The 23,696-nt window shown below is 36.2% G+C and overlaps 1 protein-coding gene across 2 annotated transcripts in view; it reads right to left on the bottom strand.

Annotated features, from left to right (window-relative positions):
• COL21A1 (collagen type XXI alpha 1 chain) overlaps positions 1 to 23,696 on the bottom strand; it is a gene marked incomplete at both ends in the record, with an annotated part of 70,117 nt that overhangs the window by 9,653 nt on the left and 36,768 nt on the right. For both annotated transcript variants that reach the window (XM_082302445.1, XM_082302444.1), the window contains 6 exons: positions 163 to 198; positions 4,341 to 4,412; positions 4,923 to 4,976; positions 6,307 to 6,360; positions 11,346 to 11,399; positions 11,744 to 11,788. In XM_082302445.1, the coding sequence (XP_082158571.1) occupies positions 163 to 198; positions 4,341 to 4,412; positions 4,923 to 4,976; positions 6,307 to 6,360; positions 11,346 to 11,399; positions 11,744 to 11,788 (315 nt within the window). The remainder of the gene's footprint in view (positions 1 to 162; positions 199 to 4,340; positions 4,413 to 4,922; positions 4,977 to 6,306; positions 6,361 to 11,345; positions 11,400 to 11,743; positions 11,789 to 23,696) is intronic.

Here is a 23,696-nt window from a genome sequence, read left to right as displayed (position 1 = left end):
ATGCTAGCCATACTGGGCAGATTTCCTTGAAGGAGAGTTACTGCTGCTATTCAAGTTAACCTTCTGTGGAGCTTAATCTTAAAAAAAACTGTCTGAATTAATACCTAAGACTTGTATAAATAGCAATGCCAGATGATTCCATTAGAAACAAAGTTGATATACCTGGATGCCAGTGTCACCTTGGTTTCCTTTGTCCCCCTGTAAAATATTAGAAGAAAGGTCTCCATTTTAACATGGGTCACCTCTAAGACATGTAGTCCGCACTTTAATTTAACACAGTAATTACAAGAGAAACATCTAGCTTTTTCTTGAAGAAAAACTGAAAGAAATACTGAAAGAAAACAAATCACTTTATCCCCATGTCAAAACACTGAAGAAGTCCAGAAAGCGATACTAAGAAAGGAATTTGTCATCAAAAGAAAACTGAAAGTGGATCAAAACTGAATCAAAATCATCAAAACTGAAAGTGGATACTCACACACCAAGTAAAAAATTTAAAAATACAATATAATGAGGTGGCAAATCCAGCAGGAAGCAGGATTTTATTTACTCAGTGCATGGGGGAGGAGAAGATGTGGGCAGGAAGGGAGGCAATGTTTCTCATGGGTTAAATTTCAGCTGAATGCACTACCACATGCAGAAGTTACACGAAACAAACTAAAGAAAAAGCTTTTTTTTTCATCACAAACCCCTCTATATTTAAATTAAATCAAAATATTTAAGGACTAAGCTCCATTTCCACCCACTTGTTTTGACTCAAAATGTTTGAAGTAAATAATAGTGGGGGGTTTGGCAATCAGATGGTGTAAACAGTGCTTGAAAGTCAGGTATGTAGTTTTATTAACTTGTCTGAACATCGTCTCTTCATTGACACTGGAGAGAAACAGGCAGTGCATGAAAACTGTTCATTCCACTTAACAACAAAGATATGAAATATGTACTCTGAAAAGTGCCTATCTCTCTTCATTAATTGAAAAGGGAACTTAAAGTTATGGGAGATGGCTCTTACTCTAACTCTGACATCTTACATTTAAACACACGTGAATCAAAACGCTGCGCCATGAATATAGCAGCTCATGAAACAAAAGACATCTCTAGAGGGTGTGCAAAACTGCATTTAATAAAGAAAATAATTAGAATGGAGATTTTTGGGTCTGTTTTGTCAGCTTTCTTCTAAGAGCCAAAACTTTGTGTGTTTGGTTGGGGTTTTTGGGAAGGAAAAAATAAATGAATGTTTAGTTAAATGCTAAACAGTAGTGAAGAGGAGATTTTTGACATAGCAAATATTTTCCTGATTGAAAATCCCAGAATATAAGAAGACATTTATGCCAGCTGTATTTGGTTTTATTGTACTTGAATGTAAAATATTTGGTCGGTTTCAAGTTTTAAAATCATCTATAGCTGAAAGGCTTCACTTTTACTGTCAGATGCCCAAACTGCACTTTTCTTCCTGAATAATTCAAGTTTGTCATACTTACGACTTTTAACTCCAGCTAACTTGCATCTTCATATAAAATGAATGACCTTTTCACAGGCTTCTTCAGTTTAAAATTTAGAGAAGTTTAATATATTTAACAAAATCATCTTTCATACAAGAATATTGTCTATTGCAAAGTATTTAAACCGTGATAGTGTGCCCCAGCCAAACAATTTTTAGTTATTTTTACCAGAGCTCTCAGAGCAGGACCAGGCTGGAATTACCCTCACTGGTTTCACCTGGCCTTTCCACTTTCAGCTGCAGCACATCAACCCCAAGAGGGTTTTTAAGCTCCAGTCTGAAGGCTCAAGGGGAGAAGTGCAAGAGGCTTATGTCTGCTCCTTATCCTTTGCTGTCTTGTTGTTTGGATTTCCTGGACTAACTTGACTGCTGATCACTGGATGGGTTTTGTTGCTGCCATCATCTCGGTGCTGCTTGCCTGGATCAGGAACCCCACCTGTTAGAGCCCTCAGGAATTCATCCAGGACTGAAAGGTAAACTGTGCTAAATTGGGAAAGAAGAAACTGAAAAACTAAATACCAAGACACTAAGGAATAGATTAAAAAAAGGACTGTGCCACACTAGATTAAAACCAATCATATTATCAGAAAGGTGCATGCGGAGCTTATGGACAAAATAGAGAAACCAATCAAGCAATGTGAAATCTCATGCATAGCAGTTGCAAAATGTATATGTACTGTATTATGTAAATGTTGTAAAATGTATAAGTAGAATAGTATGCAAAAGTAGGTAAAATATATAAATATGTAAAGTGCATAAGTACTGTGTTATGTAGACATTGTAAAAAGTATAAATAAGTAAGAAAATGTGTAAGTAGTCTAAGATAAGCAAGTGAAATGTGTAAGTAGGTAGAATGTGTAAGTAAGGTATTATGTCAAAGTTGTGAGATGTGTGAACACAGGGGTATTTTAAACAATAAGACACTTCTGCATAATCATATTGATTTATTGATCAGAAGGTATGAGTTGCCACAATTGTCTTGTAACATGTGCCTTACATAACCCTTAGATAGTGAACTGAATACACAGTGATAATGAAACTAATTAAACTGTTATTATGACACTGACTCCATGCTCTAGTCAATGTAAGGCATGTCCATATGTGTCTACTGACACGTGAAGTACTCTAGTATATGTAAGACATCTATATGAGGCTGGCCTATATGATACTGGACATACAGGAAACATGTGCCTTCTGGAGCAGAAGATGAACTGTACTGGAATACTTCTGCATGGGATTTTAATTAAACTTTAATTGTAACACGCCCCTTCTATCTTACTGTCTCTTTACCCTTCAGCCTTTCTCTTCTTGTGAAAGTGAAATGCCTGATTTAATTCTATTTCTGTAATGCCGTATTGGGTCTGGCTGAGAAAGAGCTCATTTTCTCCATAGCAGCCCTCATAGTGCTGTGCTTTGCAATGGTGGCTACAAAGATGTTCATAACACACCAGTGTTCTGGGTACTGCTGAGTAGAGCTCCCCACAACGTCAGGGCTGTCTCTCCAAATTCCCCCCTTCACCGGTAATCTAGGGCCAGGCAAGATCTTGGGTGGAGACACAAATTCAGGCTAGGTGGAGAAGGAATTGAGAGCAGTCCTGCAGAGAAGGACTTGTGGGTGTTGATGGATGAGAAATTTAACATGACCTGGCACTGTGCACTTCGAGCCCAGAAAGCCACCTGCATCCTGGGCTGCATCAAAAGCAGTGTGGCCAGAAGGGCAAGGGATTTGATTCTCCCCCTCCACTCTCATGAGACTCCACCTGTGTCCAGCTCCAGGGCCCTAAACATAAGATGGACATGGATCTGCTGGATCAAGCCCAGCAGTGGGCCATGAAGATGATTAGACAGCTGGAGCATCTCTCTCATGAAGAGAGACTGAGAGAGCTGGGGTTGTTCAGCCCAGAGAAGAGAAGGCTCTGGGGAGACCTTAGAGCAGCCTTCCAGTATCTAAAGGGGGCTCAGAAGAAAGCTGGAGAGGTACTTTGCACAAGGGTCTCTAATGACAGGACAAGAGGGAATGGCTTCAAACTGAATCTAGGTTTAGATTAGTTATAAGGAAGAAATTCTTTATTTTGAGGGTGGTGAGGCACTGACACAGGTTGCTCAGAGACATTGTGGATACCTCCTCCCTGTAAGTGTCCAAGGCCAGGTTGGGTCGGGCTTTGAGCCACCTTGTTTAGTGGAAGGAGGTGTCCCCGCCCACGACACAGGGGTTGGAACTAGATGATCTTTAAAGTCCTTTCCACACAACCATTCTATGGTTCTACAATACAGCCAGGACAGACGACTTAAACTGAAAGGGATATTCCATACCATAAGATGGCTGCTCAGCAATAAAAGAAAGCTAAAGGAAAGAGGAGAGGGAGGAAGTTTCATTATTGCAGCATTTGTCTTCCAAACCTGTATGTGTACTGAAGCCGTGCTTCCTGGAAATTGGCTGGACAACACATGCTGAGAGGAAGTAGAGAATAATTTTTTTTTTTTACTTTGCATCCACATGTGGCCTTTCCTTTTCCTTTATTAAACTGCCTTTATCTTGACCCATGAGCTTTTTTTCCCACCTTATTTTCTCAGCTCTCCCTGTCCTGCTGAGGAGAAGAGTGATAGAGCAGCTTGGTGGGCACATGGCATTCATCCAAGTTCAACCCACCACAAATGCCTTCACATTAAGGGCTTTATCCTTTAGAAGAAAATTTTCAGGATGGATATATTATTGCTTTAAATGTGTCCAACTGTCATCTAATAATAATGTATTTAGAGAAAGGATTTTGTTTAATAATGATCACTTATAAGAAAAGCACTTCCAAAAAAAGATGCAATTAAAAATGGAAAAAATACTTACCTTTAATCCCTGTGTGCCAGGAATGCCTGGGTAGCCTGGTTCACCTGGAGCCCCTGGTACTCCTGGTTCTCCCTGAGAAATACAATAGCTCTGAGTCAGTGATGTGCTGTGTGTAAAAACACATACAGCATGTTTCTCAAGGCAACATGATACACTTTGGCTATGATATTTTGAAATGTTATAACTGAAGATGATTGAAATGTCTGGAGGATTTTTGAAGGGATAGTGAACATAGAGAAGACACAAAAGGGATTCTAATTCTTAACTTCAGTATTCCAGTATCTATTTTTATTGTCTTTTAATACAGTTGATGTTTCAAAATTAGACAAAAAAATAGTATCTCAAGTAATGGCAATGTTTGCAGGTTTGAACTTAATGAACATCTGACATTGCCTAAAATCTAGTATAAATTAGTAAGAATAAGTCATCAAATGAATTCTGATGCAATGTGGTGTTAACTACTGTTTTACTGTGAAACAAACTGCCTTATATCTAACCAGGGGAAATAATGGAAAATTAGTAAACCATGGAAAAGTAAATAAATCCCTTTTTTAACTAAAATACTTCCAGAATCATATTTACCTTGGCTCCTGATGATCCTGGTTTCCCCTGTATTCCTGGTTCGCCTTTATCACCCTATATAATAATGTAGGAGTGTGGCTGGTACATCATTATGTTTTGTCTTATGATTAGCAAACATAAACAGACACTGTTGAGAAACAGACTCTTAAAAACAGGCACAGCTAGTGACTGAAAGGCTAAAGTTCTTCTCCATTACAGGTAGCCTGAAGGTTTAATTTTCTCTCAGGAAATGTGAGATACTGATGACAAAACATGATCTGCCAGCTTCTGCTCACCGGTCCAGTCTCCACCTGCCCCATTTGCCTCACACAGTCACACCAAGTTTGTGTACTGACTTCACATTTCCATCATCTTATTCAATAAAACTCTGAGAATCCTAGGATTTGTCCCAAGTCAAAATATTTATGTTTTGGCTTTTATTGCAGCCTATGGAATTAGACATATATTCAGTATGAGGATTTTCATTAAATCAAAGAATTATTGACTACTTCATGACAGACTTCTGTAAGAATGAGCTTATTGAGAACAATTCCTTTAAGGATCAGCTTATCCTCTAAGTGAGATAAATATACAAAACAAAAGCATTTTTCACAGACAAAAATAAAGCTAATTAATTTTTAGCCATATCATAGGTATTCAATCTTCTTGACCATAGAAAATACTGACACTTAAAAAAATGCTACTGTCAGTATACAACTTTAAATAAATGCATATGAACTTTTGGATGTAAAATAATGTCTGAGGGGAAATGGATTGAAATGGAAATACAAAGTTTGGGAAATGGATTCTATATTCCTAAATATTCTCTAGGACATACAATTCAATACTTAATTACAATTTAATCCAAAACTCATTTTGGATTAAATTAAAAGGTTAAACTAACCAATCAGAACTTATAGCATTTATTTTAGCTATTGAGAACATTGGTGAAATTAGTTCTTACTGTAGCTGCAGTGCAATCAATAAAGTTACATCTGAAATAAGTTTGGCTCCTCGGGTGGAAGAAACAGCACATAACATTACTGAACACAATTAAAATATAAATAAATGTAACATGGGAAAGAAGTTCAGATGTATACTGAGAATTATCTGGTTTCCAGCACTGCAGAACATTTTCCAGGACTGTAAAGCTGAAACAAAGTCTCATGATCACTTCTGCAATTGTTAAAAACCTCACAGGATGATAGGCACCATTTACTAAGTTATATTAACCTCTCTTAAGACTGAACTATCATAGAAGGTAACACAGGGAAAATCATACAGCTGCTCAGCAATATTCAATACACCAAAAAATGAGATGCAGAATCCTGGCATTGTCCAGATCAAATCTGCATACAAAGCAGTCATTTATCAAAGTCACAAGCAAATTGACTCAAACACTTACCTTGGGCCCAGGAGCTCCAGGTAGACCAAGTGAGCCTTCTGGTCCCATCAAACCCTATTTATTTATGAAAAAGGCAGAGACATTTCTGTACTAAAACAGAGGAATAATGACCTCAGTTGAATTAGTAGCATCATTATTCTATTTCTTTTGTGAAATAAACAGAAAATACATCTTTCATCTTATTACTATACAGGCTATATTTTTGATACACTACAGTGGATTATTTAGATCTTCTATGGCCTAATGCAGGGCTCCTGTGCAATGGAAAAAAAAACATACAGGAGAAAAGAACAGTGCTGTCATGGAATACTCCTGAGAGGAAAAAATTCTGCAACTCATAACACGGTCTGTAACCCATCCTTAGTTATAACTGAAAGTGACACAAAAGTTTCTTGGTTTCTGTTTAAGGTTTCCAAAACCAGTAGAAGTATTTGAGCCATTTCATTGTTCTCTTTCCCCTTTCTGACTGTGTGTCCCTCAAAGGTTGCCATGACTTGACTCCTTATGAAAATTTTAAGAGATTTAGCAGGAGCAGTTAACTTTGGGGGCCACACCTTTGCATCTTCTGTAAAACCTTCAAAGTTATACTGTTCATTCTAGGACGCAATAGCTTCTGCCATTTCAGATCATGACCCTTCAGCACATGTACAAAGCCAAAACAACGCCTTGGACTCCTTGAATGGAATCATATTCATAAAGGCATGTTTAGCTGTATGTTCCCTACATAAAATAAGAGCTAAAGAGTATTAAATCATCAAAGGGTGATCTCCTTAATTTCCATTTAAAGCTAGTCTCAAGTATACATTAGAAAAGAAATCTTTCTTTGAAATCATACTTTCCAGGAAGGAATTCCCATTAATCCTATTTTCCACATCTGGTGTTAACATTTGTCTTTTTCACCACTTCATCTCACTTCACTTTAACTCTAGAACTGCACACAACAACAAAAACAATATATTATTATTGTTTCACTTGGACTTGCATAAATACTGTGAAATACAATCTGCTATGAGAGTGTGCTTAAGACACAGTGTAAAGTAAAAGCATTATGATAAAAAAAGTCAATTAAATAAGGCCTGGAAATCTAACTTGTCAGGAATTAAATGTTATCAGTTAGTCCAACTGATAATATTTTCAAAATTTGCTGTTATTGTTATTTGATCTTTGCTTTCATACAAATAAAAACAATCACCTTCCATTTAGTACTACATGTTAGGAACAGTTCACTCCCATGACATTATCTCAGACTTCTCTCAAAAGTTACATGTAATCAAAACCACATATTTTTTACACAGATTACAACTCAGCTTTGCCAAAATATATTAAACTTCATTTTCTAAAACTAAAAGGCTGTCTTTGTTTCTGCAATAGAAGAAAAGATTCACAATATCTAAAACAAGATGTAATTCTGTAGCCATGGTTTTCGGAATTTTGACAGTTTTCTGGTATTTAATGTGTGCTTTACCATTAACCAAAGATTAATATATATTAACCAAAGATTAATTCAGGTTTTTTTCTCACTTTATGATAAGAAAGTGCTGGTCACCGAAACTTTCCATCAATAAATATAGCAACCTATTCTTTAGGCCACAGACACAGGCCTGTAAATACAAATAAACTGTATCAAACACAAGACTAGAAATTTTATTGAATAATTTCCAACAATTTCCTGAACTTTGAAGAGTAGATATGCTTGTTCTTACTTACATAGAAAATCAGTCTTCTTATCAAAGATGATGCAGTTAATCTAGTATAATATAGTATTTGGTAAACAAAGGTTTACCTCAACCCATTTCTTCCATCATTTTGGAATAGAATTACCAATTCCTCTCCGGCTGGCTTGAAGTTTCTGAGGACTGTTTACACTCATAACCTAAGAGACTGTGTATTCCCATTAAACATTTGCTTATGGACTGTGTTAAGCACCAGCTTTGATACAAGAAGACTAAGAAAATAATAATTTGGTTTTGGAGCCTAATCTTGATTATATTAATGCTGTCTTAACTCACTTGAACATTAAGCCTGCTTCTTCCCTTTTCCTCTTTTTATTTATATAGCAAAGTTTTATTATAAGGTTTTACTAATTTTCATTTTGCTGTAAGGTATAATTCAGTTTAGCTGCTTGAAATCAAATCTGATGTTATCTATTGACCTCCTCACTTCTGAAATACAGCTCTCTTCATTTTGTGATCTTTTTTTTGCATTCCTTGAAGACTACCTTCCTTTTCCAAAAAACCTTGTGCAATGACTATTTTCTTCTCCTCAGATTTCTCTTCTTTTCTCCTGGCTAGCACATTAATCAATAGAGAAAAGTGAGCACAAGTTTGGGGAGGTATTGCAGGAAGGGACAAGAAATGTGACTGAGGGATTTCTGGCTCCTTTCACACTGCCACCTCAGTGTAGCCCTGTGTTTCATATCACGTAACACACTGGGAGTCTACACTCTGCCACCTCACTAGATCATTTCCAGTGAAACCAATATCAGTCCTTGGATTACAGAAGTGGCATATGCTCATCAAAAATATCCCTCATTCATTTTATCTTATACAAAGTAGAAATACTATATGTACAGAATAGCTGCTTTTTTTCCTTTCAATTAAATCAGCTATGTGTACACATCCACATTGACCTGCAAACACATACCAGACAAGGAAAATCAGAAAATACATTTAGTATAATTAAAGATCAAGTATACATCTGCAGGAAAAGGAGAAATAAAACCTATTTTTCCTGGTTCCCTTTCTTGCACTTTCATTACTAGGCCATATTTAATTTGTTTAAAAAATTACACCAACACAACTAAGTGAAATCAGCACACTGCAAGAGTGAAACGTTCAGATATAATATAGGAAAAGCTTGAGAACATGATCTGAAAACTATATAAAATTAGAAGAGAATGTCCTGAACAAAAATGTAGAACAATTCAAGGACATAAAACGTAGCATTACTCTCCTATTTTCCAGAGCTGACATTATATGGCAGGTAAATTAATAAATTGCTGGTGTTGGCAATGCAATAGGGATAGTCATTACCAAAGAAGAACTTGTTACTGAAAAATTTTCCCAAGCTATTAATAGACCATCCACAAGCTTTCCATCTGTTTTTTCTGGAACAAACATATTCAGTGTGACTAATACAAGGAAAATCCCACTATCTTTTCTGGTTTAAATTCCCTAATGGCATATAACATATTCAAATATTCCATGCATCAATCTCCTATTTAATTTATCAGGTGACAAAAAAATACATTAAATGAGTTGACAGGAAAGAGGAATAAATTATTTTCAAGTGCATCATGAACCAGATGTTATTTATCTAAATAAAATTTAAAGAAAACATGGTAGGTGAGTTAAATAAATATGCACGCTTTGGAATCCCACAAGGCCTTATTATAGTTGATGATATAGCCTTCCCTCTGGCATTTTGTTCAACTTTGGTCAGAAAGAAATGGAGAAAAAAATTCCAGCAACAGGCAATAAAAATAGTTAGGAGGCACAGGTGAGAGAGCAAATGTTCACATGTTAACTAAGTGTATGGACACTTGAACTTTCAGTTCTGAAAGTTGCACTGTTTCATGCAAATTTGATCTGGACAACTACAATACCTGGTTTTCAAGGAAATCTATTTTTTCCAGAGAAGATATTTAGGTGGCTGCAAAAGTCCTCTAAATTCATGAAAAGAAAATTAACCAATGTACTCTCTTTATACAAAAAAAGCTTTCTGATAGCTGTAATGTAGTGATTGTGCCTGCAGCAGTCAGGAAAGGAAGAGCTGCTGTGTGGACAGGGGTAAGTCTATAATGTAGGAAATCCTGAATATTCTGGATGACAGAGTAGCCCAGAATTTTTTAAATCTGAAACTAATTTCAATTTTTGTCTCCAACAAAAACTCTTTCAGTTTTAATTGATCATATATATTTTATTAAGGAACTGTAAGAAGAGGAAAGAGAGGGGAGGGGAGGAGAGGGAGAGGCCATACTATGAGGCCTCATAGTAGCATATTCCAGCACCAATATCTAAATGATGCTGAGGTTAGTAGTTACTTTCATACTCAGATGGCTAATCTGGCATGCAGTGACATGCAGTTATGCAAGACTGCACATACCAAGATGGTCAAATATACATGTTGCTAACCTTCATCCAAACAAGGATTCTCTTCAGAATAGGGAATACTGCAGTGGGATGTAAGCCCAACTAATTTTGGTATCAGGTCTGCCCTTACGCAGTCCAGAAGATGGTAACCTTAGCTAGGATGTTAAAGAGATTCATCAAAAAGAGGATTATAAGGTCCACACTGAGAGCCTTGGCATCTTCTTCCTTCAAGGGTCCTGTCATCCAACCAAATGAGGCACAAGCCACCACAGCAACTCTGCAGTCACTGGAAGTGGGAAAGAATGGTGCCTGAAAAGATTATTGCTGTCATGCAAGGAAAGGTAGGTACTAAGATGGTCTTAACAGTGTGACAGTACTGATGACTGAGAAATTAATATCAAGGCCCATTTAGAGAACCACTGAGTATTCTGCATTTGTCCTTGAAGATATAAATATATACTACTTCTACTTTAACACTACAAAGTGATATCAGAAACCCCTTTGTCTATCAAAATGGATGAAATGCAGCCTGACTACTGGATGTCAAGGGGAAGCTCACTGATGAAGATTTTCATAGGGAAAGACCTCAAGAAAAGATGGGAGAGCTAAATCGTGAGACAGACGAATTATTAAACAGAACAATACAATCTCTTAACAACCTGCAAAATCCAAGAACCTATAAAAATGTACTCTCGCCTCTTGTCAAGACATTCAGAGGCTTAAAGTAATGGCAAGGGTAACAGAAAAAAACAGTTCACAGCTTTCAGTCAGAATTTCCACAGTGCAAATATGTCACTGAGCTAAAAACTTACATTTGTCATAGCCTTGTCTTTTCAACCTGAAAATGGTAGTTTGCTCCTGTATTTGCCATTGCATGTTTGTTTATGACAAGCAGAGAAGGACACCACCACCATTATTTGTTCATAATAACAAAATTTTTCAGCTTACAGTATCTCCTGGTGACCCTTTTGCTCCTGGTTGACCTGGTGGTCCAATTTCACCCTGTATTTTTTACATAAAGAGAAAAATTCTGTGACCAATGCACATATACTTAACAAATTTTTAATATATTCTTTAATTATGCAGATTTAGTTAGTTAAGATTGTTTCTCAAGGTATTATGAAATTAGCATGGTTTCTTTTAAACTATTCATTCTTTCTGGAATAGTTGAAATAAAAACTAATGAGAGATTTTTAAACATGCCATGAATTGTCTCCATTGTTTTGCAGCATTGATTTGATGTCATAAATCCCCACCATGAAAACTCTTCTCTAAGCCTGAACCCTTAGTTTGGAATGGGTATACATAGTACAGATTTTGACTATATTTTGAACAGCTAATAGTACCTTTTGTCCTTTTGCTCCTTGATTTCCAGGAATTCCAGGAATTCCCTGAGAAGGAAATAGAAAACCTTTTAAATATATGGAGTAATTTCACCAGAAATTTTTCAGCATTTGCCTAAATGATTTGTGTTCAAAATATGGGCAAGGAAAAGAAAAAACAAAACAAAAAAAAAAAAAAAAAAAAACCAACCAAAACAAACAAAAAACTCACAAGCAACAACAAAAAACAATATAAAAACCCAAGAATAACAAAATCCCTCAAAGCAGCAAAAATACGTAGGAGAAAGAGCTCCAGCTGGAAACATGCAAACTTATCTATCTAGGGATACAGTGAAACACTAATGTTGAGTTGTTCCCCACTGCTTTTGTTGCAGTAGTCCATGTCTGCTGCTGGGCAGGCTCACATGCTCTTGCTTGCCCCAAAACCCTGACTGATACAGGGAAAGAAACCACTTTACCTCATCCATAAGATTTCTCACGTAAGTTAAAGCAAAAGCCCTGGTCAACGGCACCATCAGTATGACAGATCATATTTTCTCATCTAAAATACAGTGACTTTAAAGAGACAGATACAATTTTATTTGATGTATACTAGCTGCTACCTCCATAAATACTTGAAGATCTATGCCATTTCCTCAACATCATTGCTCATTCAGCTCTACAGTATACATCACATTTTTCTTCCAGTGATCATTTAACTGAACGTGATTCAGGTTAAAACAAAACTTCATATATGCTTAAAGCAGAAGCCTACATAGTTAGTCTGGTTTTTTCTCTCAAGTAAAAACTATTCAGATTTGTTGGACAGACAATGTTCTTACTCGTACCATGATTAATTTGCAGCAAGAATTTGGGTAACAGACTTTACATTTTAATCTAATATTGAAAAGAATATGTTGCAGTGAAGACAAGAGGACTGCTCTAGACACCACCAAAACAAATGCATTCTATGGGAAAAAAATAACACGAACGTTGACAACCATAACCCAATCGTCTCCATATGGATTACACCTGTGCAAAAGATAGTTCCATTGTTTTGCAGTTTACACCCACTTCTAGTAAATAATGACAAGCAGAAACAGTTCATTGGTCAGTGGCATATGAGTTAACAATTATATCCTGAGCATTTTACAGACTATCAAAATTCTAATGTATATATCATGAAAAGAAAAGATCAAATAATGTAATAAAAAGAACTTGAAAATAATGCCTCATACTGAGGCTTTCACATTATGTTATATAACTCTTCTTTTGTGCAAAACCTTCTTAGATCTTTTGCACAAATAATGAGATGGGAAATAGGGCACGTTTGTCACCACATTTAGGAACTTCCAGACCTATCTGTGAGTTCCCAATATAATTATTTAAGATAATTAGTTAATATAATATTTAATAATGTAGTTATTTCTGTAGCTGTAAAATATAAAACCAAATTATGGGTGTCTGTACCTGTAATATAAACCAGAATTCCATATATGCTGAAAAAACATCCCACTAGGCAGCAACCTTGTTGTCCTGAATGTACCAAAGCTTTCCATAGTTACACTTCTGGGCAATTTGGAGGGCTCAGAGAAGACAGTTCCACACACTTATCCAACACAACAAATTATTTACCATCATATAAGCATGCCTAGAAGGAAAAACACAATGTCCTGCTGAGCTGGGTTGATCTTTCTTGGTTAAAATAAATTGCTGGTACAAGACATTTAATTTTATATCAGTGACGAAGAAATACAAAACCCCAAGAGCAATTGTAAAACTAAGTCATATTTCTGGTTTTTTCCCTTTCTGACTGATTCTGCACTACTGAGGTATGTGGAACTTAGGCCCTTAAGTCAGTGAGAGCTGGTCCAGACCTTAAAATTCTCTTACGGTTCATTGACGTTCACTCAGCTAAGAATGCATCTATTGCTTATGCTGATGTAAGTGATTTCCAGAGTACATGGGGTGGAGATTTTCAGTTACTCTCCACATGTCAGCTGGTATAAAAGGAGGAGAATGAGTATTTCCCACTAATTATTTTTCTGTGTAGCTTCCATGGTTCAATAATTACAAAGACTAATTTCTGTAGGATCAGCTCCAGATTACCTAAAAATTTAAAACTGATTTCTTCTCATTATCTGTCCCAATCTATTACTTCCATTTACGTGGATAATCTCTGGTTATGCCAATTAGAATCATTTGTACTTTCTCAGAAGACAAGGTTAAAAGGCTGTTTAGGTATCAAGAGTTTCTTACCTAACTTCTAAGTCAAAAGCCAACTCAAGCTATGGAAATGTGTCTTGTTCCCAAACAGAGATTTCATACACAATACAAATCCTCAGAATCTGAGCATATATTTTATTTTAGCCCCATGAGTAATAAGACATTTTTAATAGGAAGTAATGTTTAATAAGATGCCACAACACTAACTAAACTGTCGAAGAAACCTTACTTCAATTATCAAAAAAAGCATTCTTACTTTGAAGTATGAGGCAAAGCAATTATTTTTACACCATTTGTAAGACAAAGATTTAATTTTTTTGGAGAGTATATTGCAAATAAAATTATCACAAATGCCTGTGTTTAATCAAAACTTAATATGAAGCACATTCATCATGCAATTTTTCTGCCACTAAGGGAAAAACAATGTTTGGAACTGCTACAAATTGGAAAACTGCTACCCACTGGGAGTAACAGAACTAATGCTGTGGAATAGTTCATGATTCACTGGCCTATAGAAAAAAAACCTGCCTTTGGCGACGTCCTTTGCAAAACTATCAAGCATACTTTGTTCATATATAACATGAAAAGGAGTTGTAATTCTAAAGTTTCTTTTTCCTTGTCTTTCCCAAAAACGCATGTTAAATGGTTTGTATGTATCACATACGCAGCTATAATGCCAATAGAAAGCAGCGTTACATTTCTAGCCAGAATAGCTAAAAACCAAACCATCTCCTGTGCTTTACTGATTTCTGTCCTTGTAACAGTTGAAGCATTTCTATACCTCTGAATCAGTTAATTTGCTCCCCTTTTTCTTCATGTACGGTTTATTCAGTGTTTCTTCATATTTCTCGGTTTTGGAGACAAAACTTCAGGAGGAAAGGGCCTCCCCTTTTCCTCCAATAAGACAATTGGGTCACAAAAAGTGAAAGTGGGAAAAAGAAACCAAACTGTTTATTAACACGCAAAGTAAACCTGGTAAAACAGGATAAAAAAACCCCTCAAAATACGACAAAATTCCCAGAGAGGGAACAGACGCCCAGGCTTGGACCAGCCGGGGCCACCCCGCGGGCCCGCCAAGACCACCCCCGCAGGGTCCCCGGACCAGCAAGGAGGGAAGGGAGGCAGTGAGGCAAGGGAAGAAAAAAAGAACAAGAAAAAAAACCAACAGAACCTTTTCCCAGCTAGCTGGAACACAAAGGAAAACAAAAAGGAGCACAGCGCTCCCGGCGCGCTCCCTGCCGAGCCCCTGGAGCCCTTGGGCTGAGCCGTTCAACTGCCCCCACTCAGCCTCGTGGCCCCGCCCCCGGGTCCGTTTTAAAGGCACAGCGTCCTTGGGCATTGAGCGGACGGTTAAGGAATAAAGCGGCTTCGTAACATCACCCCAGGACACATATTTAAAAATTAAGTTAATTGCAAGCACTGCCTCAGTTCATTCAGCATCATCAATCCAACTTTTTCAATTACCTTCACTTCATTCCAATGTCTTCCTCCTTTATTTGAAATTTTCCCTTAAATGGGAAGTCCTCCCTTACCCCATAAAAGCCTGTAATATTATCGTTATTTTAGCCTTAATCAGAAAGTGCTATAGTCACATGAAATTTAAAGCCAGCAAGATAGTCTAGCAAATCTAATCCCTTGGTTTAAAATCATGTTTAATCTAAAAATTCTTACCTCCAGTTCTACCACATACTGCTGAGTTTGTGCCTAAATGCTAATGTCATTGTGTACCTGTCTGGCAGCTAACCAACATTTTTTGAGACTGGGTAAGGACTACTCTCCTTACTCTTTATTCAGCCTCTGTTGCTTGTTTAATCATTTATCTTCCACCCTGTGTCACCTATGTGTACCTAGAAGCCTGTCACCTTTCTAAAGTCTGGTTAGGCCTGGGAAGGCTATGCAAAGTAACGCCAGGACCTAAAGTGACGCTTGAATGCCATGTAGATAATTGAAATAATCTCTAGTGTCACTGAAGGTGCTGTGGGATAGGAGATCTACCTTTTGAAAAAGATGTCACTCTGCTCTAGAAACTGTGTCGTGCATGCCAGATGCTGCAGTTGTCCTCGCACAAATCCAATGGCTCTTGGTGGCAATGCCCAGGCAGCCAAATCCCACACACCTTGATGTCTACTTCTGCCTCAATATCATCGCAAAATGAAGCTCATCTTGGTATGCAATTAAAGCCCTGGATGCAGTCTTCCTCAGCTGCAGCCTGCACAGCTGGGACTTCAGAACACCCAAAAGCATTAATTTGTTTCTATTGTGATGATGAACCTCAATTATGATAGTTATAAAATTCTGTATAAATATTCTCTTTTATTCCAGTTTCAGCAATTTAAATAAATCTTCCATTCTTTGATAATATCTGGCAGATAGAATGGATTTAACTGTAAGAGGAAAATGTTTTCACAATCCCTGGAAAAATTTTCTTGTAGCTTTTCATTAATCATCACGTGTCTATTTTTGTTTTGGATTATATTAAACAGATGGATTTTCTTCCATGCAGCCTCACAAAAAATCCATTAAGGAAATTGCCTGGGGCCTTATATACACTTTAACTAGATGTAAGCATTTTTACTTAAGACACAAGCTACATTTCTCAAAATATTTCCCACTTTTTCTAGCTAGTACCAGGATTATTTGCGTCACCCTTATGTTTAACTTTATGCTTGCAAACAGTGGAAGAAACCATGCAGAAGACCTTTTTCTGAAACAAAACAAAACCTATTTTAAGTCTTAAAATGAGTACATATTAGCTTATTTCTATTCTTCATTTTCTGCTACTGTCTTTAATATTTCCCATTTCTTTTGTGCCTGTTAGGACAGGATGCCCTATTATGGAAAGTAGGAATTTCTAGGATACAGGTAACATATCCATAATCATAAAATTTTATCTCTTCTCTGGAAGATGTGAAATTATAGAGTTATTTCCAAAGGCTCTTCTGTTATGAGCAAACTACTTTGCAGTCAATTCCCCAGGTAGATGTAGAGAACATTAGTATAACTCTCTTTATTATCTTATTTTCTTCTGATAAAAAGATGGCTTTTATAGCATATGTGACTTCTCTGATTTATGTTTCAATCAAATGGTTCCTTCTACTCTAAAAAATCTGCAATTCTGATTCTGGGAAGACCCTAAAGGACATTACATGAATTACAGCAATAGAACAAGATACAAAAAAAATATCTATCTATCCACATGTTCCCATGGTCCCTTTAAACACTTGAAAAATACAACTCTTTATGTATTACTGATCCTTACTTGAAAAAGCCTATTTGATGATACATGAGAGATTTACTGGAGGCATGCAAAAAAGTACAAGTCAAGACATAATTTGGATGAAAGTACAACAGTCAAAATACTTTTTAAAAGATTACAGCAAATCCTTGATAATCCTAATAGAATGAAAGACACAAACCAAATTTGGATAATGTATAAAACTGGGAAAGAAATTCAATGAAGCTGAATCTGCTACTACTGAGTAGTTGCAATTGATGAAAGAAAAAAAAAGGGCTACATACAAAGAAGCATTCCCACAGACCTAATGACTATGCACCAGACTAGCATAGCAGCTTTAAATTAGGTTCAGGAAAGGAAAAAGCATTACCAAGATCTTTGCAGTTATAAGACCACAGCTTTCAAACACTTCTTTGGCAAATCAGTTATTAGCAATAAAACACACATGTTTAATGTGGAACAGAGTGACCCTTATTGCACTGCCAACAACACAGACCTTGGAAACTATAATCTGAAAGCTGGAAATACTAACAGAAAATGAAAACTCTGTATATCTTGTCACAGGCTGAAATCGGTGTTACTCTTGTTTCTTGTAAAGAACCCTCAAAAGAATATGAACGTCAGACTTGCCAAATCTTCATGGATCCAAAGGTGGGCAGACAAACTTGAACTCCCAGCCCTTCAGGTGACACCATGATGCCCTCCCTCTGCCTATCATGCTACCACCAGCCTTAGAGACTGTGAAAACCAACATCCAGTCTGTCTAGAAATCTTACAGACTTCTAAATCCTGACAAACTGACCCATATTTGACACTTACACTTAAAGACACTGACACTCAAGCAGTTACATGCCTTCAAAATGCTTTAAAATTTCTCCACCACTTAAAATTATGGAGAAAAACTTATGATGGGTCACAGCACTTGAGCACCTTGCAAACATAGGACAGGGCAGGCTGAGGCCAGCAGAGCCTCCCCGAAGGGCACCCAGTGCTGCTCTGCTCCTTACACCCAACACATAACCAAAGAGCTCTGTTCACACAGGTCACACTGATGCAGGACAGACTTTTCAGCCACATCCCTTTCCCATAGTAAGGAACCACTCAGTTAAATTAGCAGTGAGTAAGTTTAACAACAAATCATGCCTTTTTTTTTTTTTTTCTTTTCATTTTGGTGGATTCTGTGAAATTGGTCACAGAATGCAGCAGGACTGTGTTCCAAAAGGGACTGTAAAATTCCTACAGAATTGGTCCATTGCTGGCTATTAAGCAGGATGGGCTAGCCTGCATCTTTGGCTAAGAAAGTCCCAAAAGCTCTGGCAATCTGGCAGTAAATAACAGGTGAAAAAAAAAATCATTTTCTACACACTCCTATCCATTCCCAGAGAAACAGTTCTGTGATAGTTCCTTTAGTCTTCATCTGTTTGGCAGTTGTTACATGTTTAAGAAATAGCTAAGAAAAGCTGGAACAAAGACTGGCACCAAACCCTTCCAGAGCACAAAGAAAGAAAATCACACCTTGACTCATTCAGCAATCACTAAGACTAAATTTCATTACTAAAACTAACTACTAAAGCAAAAAAATCTATTTGCACAGTAAGAGGCAAAGGCTTCTTCTTAAAATGGTTTAATAATATTAACCAAAATAATGGCTAAATCTTGAAAATGGATTTAAATTCACTCTGATTAAAGATCATGGTGTTTTGTTTTGTTTTGTTTTGATTTGTTTTGTTATGGATGAGAAGCTAAGACTGTATTCTGACAAGACTTTCCATAGCTTCAACTCAGAGTAATTTTAACATGTAAGGATTAAAAAACGAAACACTTACCATACAAATTTCCCCTAATTTTCTAGCACTGTATTTACTTGAGGTTCTGAGACTTGAGTATCAGCTTCTCAATTTCATGTTTAAAGCTCTTGGTGGACAAGAATAATCCAATGCTATTGACCAAGATGGTCACTCAGAAGAAACACAACAAGTAACTAATTACTTTGACAGCCCAACTACCACTTGAACACAAAACTAACGAAGAAGCCCTGCTATAAGTTGTTTGCTTCTTTCTCTCCTGCGTATTTTCTGGAGGGCTTCAATTAAAATAACTTTAATTAATCCAAATATCTAAACTGTCTAAGAGAGCCAGAACAAAAACTACCAACCCATCAATAAATACTTGTCTTCTATTTGAGACAAGTATTTAATGATGGGTTGAATGCAGATATAATTTTCACTGTAGAAAAAATCATATCAAAGAAATAGACTAAATATATCTACTTGACTGTATGAGGTGAAATGAAAGCCATTCTGGGTAATTCTCAGAATGCAGGCTGTAGATTTGATGCCAGATACAGCACTTAGAGCTCTGATGCAGTTACAGTTAGAGGGTTTTGTATCACTACCCTGACCACAGTTCTCAAGGAGGCTGTAACTCAGACCTTCTTAGGACTCAACAAATTTTTTCTCTGGCTTCTCCCATGTTGAAGAAGAACGATGACTAGCTAGAAAACTGGGTACACTGTTACTACTCTGTTGAAGTTGGATCAGAGGAAGGAAAGTCAAACATCCCTTTGGTAAACTTCTTCCTACTTGTGGTTCAGTAACTTACCATAAACATGTTGCGAAGCATAGAATAGAACAGCAATGTGCAAATGAAATCAACTGAAATAATAAATATGTGTGTCTGCTACATTCTAACCGATTGTCTTCTTCATTCATACTCTACTCTCTGTTTGGTTTCTAAGTACAGTAATTAGCTGGGGGAAGTTTCTCTTTGGTCTTCAGTCAGTGGGAATTCCAGCAGATATTTACCTAAGTCATAAAATGTAAAGAAGAAAATTGTATAGCAAGAATAAGAGGAGATGTTGCCCTTTAAAGATTAAATCGGCACATGTGAAACAATGACTACCAGAAGTATAAACATCAACTTTCCTGGCACTAACATGTCAGATGCCATCCCAATATACAACATATACAAGTCCAAACATTCTCTTCAAGCCTTTCCTTCTTCAGAAAAGCCTTTCTTGGCTGAATGAAATTAGCACACAAGTTCAGGAATGCTCTAAATGTTACTACTGACATCAGGTGGATCCAAAAGAATGCAAATGAGTCCTTTTTTAACTATCATATGTCAAAGGAAGTGAATGTTGAGCACTTCAGGCATACATATTTTATTCCATTTTACCATTTAACTTTGAAGATCTTTACTAGCTACTCTCAGCAGGATGAACTAACCAATTACAGGCACACACACGTTATATTGCTTTAGTTCTTATTTTAAGCCAATTCAGCAAATACACTTTTAACTGATACTTGAGAATAAAGAAATTTCTGATAAAGAACACAAGATCAATTTACAGTTGTGTGGATTTGTCCATTCAACTTTTCAAAAAATCTATATTTGATCAAGTTCAGCAATTTTTTATAATGTCTTTTTTTCAGTCCAAGAAGTAGTACATTAATATAGTTGAAATTTACCAGTACATCGTTTGCCCAAAGTAAGAAAAACAATTCATCAGAAATGTTTTTGAATGATAATCAGGTGTAGTAAACTGATGTCTTCCCACTTAAAAATACATTAAGTCAAATTGCATAGCTATAATGTTAAAGTGCCGAAAAACCAATTTCTACAGAAAAACCCACTGCAATATGAATACCAAGAAAATCTAGTTTCTGGTACTGAGAAAAAAGGCAGTGATGTTTATAAGCACATGCATATTGCATTCTCTGCAATTTATGGGAAGGCCTCCAGTTTCCTAAATGCACAAGCATTTAAACAGACAAACATTTAAATGTGTTTTTGGGGAGTGTTACCATGAGAGAGTATATTGGATGTGTAATGAATACATCCATACCACCAAGCTGATTCACTCTTGGTTTCAAACCAGATGCCTAGACTCCCCCTTAGCCAAGCTGAAAACATGACAGCTAAAGGCTCAAGCTACATATCATCATTCCCTCAGTGGGAAAAAACACAGGTGGAACATGTGTCTTACTCCAGACAGAATAAGCTTATGCCAAAGCACTTCTTCTGGCAATTAAAGCTCACTTTCTAGTACAGATAACCAAGATGAATAATATCAAGCTTAAAGTCTCTACATGAATATTTCCAATAAACACCCCAAATTATTTTAATGCATAGAAGAAATCAGATTGTTCAGAAGAGCCTGTGGTTTTGTGTACAAATGGGTCTAGCTCACTGGAATAAGTCATGGAATACAAATAAATCATCACTACCACTAATTTTGTGCTTGGAAGATAGTTACTGTACTCTTTAACAAAGCTGCACCTTTAAGTGCTCACTGCAGACAATTCTTTCAGAATCATACTGTTTTAACACTCTCTTTCAGTTTATAAAAGACTAACAAATTATTAAGAGAGATTTTAACAAATGACAAGCACCTGTTTATTGTAACACAGCTCATCAAGTTGATAGAAAGATTTTATATTGGTACAACACATTTGTTAGAGGAATTTCTATCTCTATGTTCACAAAACAGCAGCAATAGGGAAGGAATGCTGGCATCTAATTTGTATCAGCATATGAATTAATAAGAAAAGTGCCAAAGTAGCCATAAAAGGTCACTACAGCATACAAGCAGAAAACAGAGTACTCTGAGTACCATTTATAACTATTTATAGCATATGCCATTCATGCCCACAATGGGTTTACAACTAGAGCTCCTTTCATATTTCCTTACAACTTTTAATAATTTCCTTTTGTTAACATTGCATTTATAAAACAGTCTTAAAGAAATGTTAGCAGGGCATGCCACCTCTTCTCTACATAATTTTCCAAAATTATCAAATTTAAAATGGCATTAAAGGAAAAAAAAAAAACCAAAAAATACTTTCCCAAGTCTCTGTAGACAAAACAAAACCAAAAAAGATAATATAATTATTGCAAATTATTATAATTAATGTAATTGCACTATGTGAGGATATAAATTTAAAAATTAGAAATCATGATGAACAGGCAGAAAGTGTGAATTAGATGGGAGAGAACTGTTAGCTTTACAACTTAGAAAAGCAGGCATTATTTTCCAAGCTGCATTAGGTTAGTGGGTCCAAGTTAATTACAGCATTTACTGTGGCCCCAGTCCAGACTGAATTCAATGGGAATCTTTCCATTGACTTCAATGCACTTTGGATCAGCAACTATGCTGTCATGTCTTGTATAATTTTTGTCAACTGGGAATAATAAAGGCACTCAGATTAGCCTGCCTGAAGTTCTAGAAGTCTTTTAATTACCTGTTTCATTACAGCACTAATCTCATATTTATCTTCTTAACAGCAATTAACTCTTCTGTAATTATAGTATGGAATGAATTTAATTAAAATAACTTATTAGTCAGAATGAAGATAACCTAGGTTGAAAATCTGCTCAAAATACATACAGCTACCTAGAAGTTACACTTGACAGAAAAACCTCCATTCAGTCTAAAAAACGTTTGAGCTTACAGCACTATGTAATTAACAAATGATTGCTGAAAGTATTGTGAAGTCAAAGCTGTCATCTTCCCCTTTCTCAAGTGAGAGCAAGATTAACAACATCTGTTATATAGCTCAAGCACGCAGAAAGTCATCAGCAAGCCTCTGCCCTGTCTACTTCGACAATTTGGATATTAGAAGAAGGAATAAAGGATCAATACTAAAAAGCACATTGAACTAACCAAACCTACTTGTAAAGAAATAATGAATGGAATATGCCTACAAAAACCATCACTATCAGCTGTTTATGTATAAAAAATCACCCCACCCACATAACAATTTATTTTTTTATTTACAGGTAAAAGAATTTTCAAAAAAGAAATAGGTGTTCTTTTGAGACCCACAAGACATTATTTGCAGAGAAAATGCTAGTCCTTTACATCCCTTATGACTGCAATGCTGACACCTTTGAAAAGCAGGCCATTAGAGTTCAGCTCCTACTATCGAGGCATCTCAGACTAGTAGAAAAGCATGAATATCAGATCAGAAACTAAAAATTTTGATAGACTCACACCAACCACTTTGTTGAGTCTCCTGACCACTTTTCTCTTAAAAACTGATATATTTGCTATTAAAACTCATAATTTCCTCTTAAACATAGGAAATAATTTCTTTTTTATATCCTACTTACAAAGAGAGCACTATTTTATAGCAGCGCCTAATTTAAGGTGATATAAAATCTGAATGAGTATTTAGTGCTCTGTGGAATATTTCCACAAGTAATAAATTCATGCAACACATGATCTTTTGAGCACTGGAAATACAAGAGGATCTTTATGCTTTAATCTATGAAGAGATTAAAAGTAGAAATAGAATAATCAGACTAGGTGCATAAAAAACAAAGTAACACTTTCAGAAAGGAATTTTTTTCACAAGGCCTACTGCACAAATATACAATAGAGTTTTTAAGTTTGCTTTTATCCTCAGTGTTTCATAACTCAGTATGTAAATGCAAATACAAGACACAAATGTTGAGTAAATGGCATCCTAGTACCTAAAATTGGTACAAACTAACATAACATCAACATAAGGT

The sequence above is a fragment of the Coloeus monedula genome, assembly GCF_965178545.1.
Source record: "Coloeus monedula genome assembly, chromosome: 2".
NCBI classification, from domain to species: Eukaryota; Metazoa; Chordata; class Aves; order Passeriformes; family Corvidae; genus Coloeus; species Coloeus monedula.
Note: the sequence above shows the minus strand (reverse complement) of the source record. Positions and strands in the feature narration are given on the sequence as shown.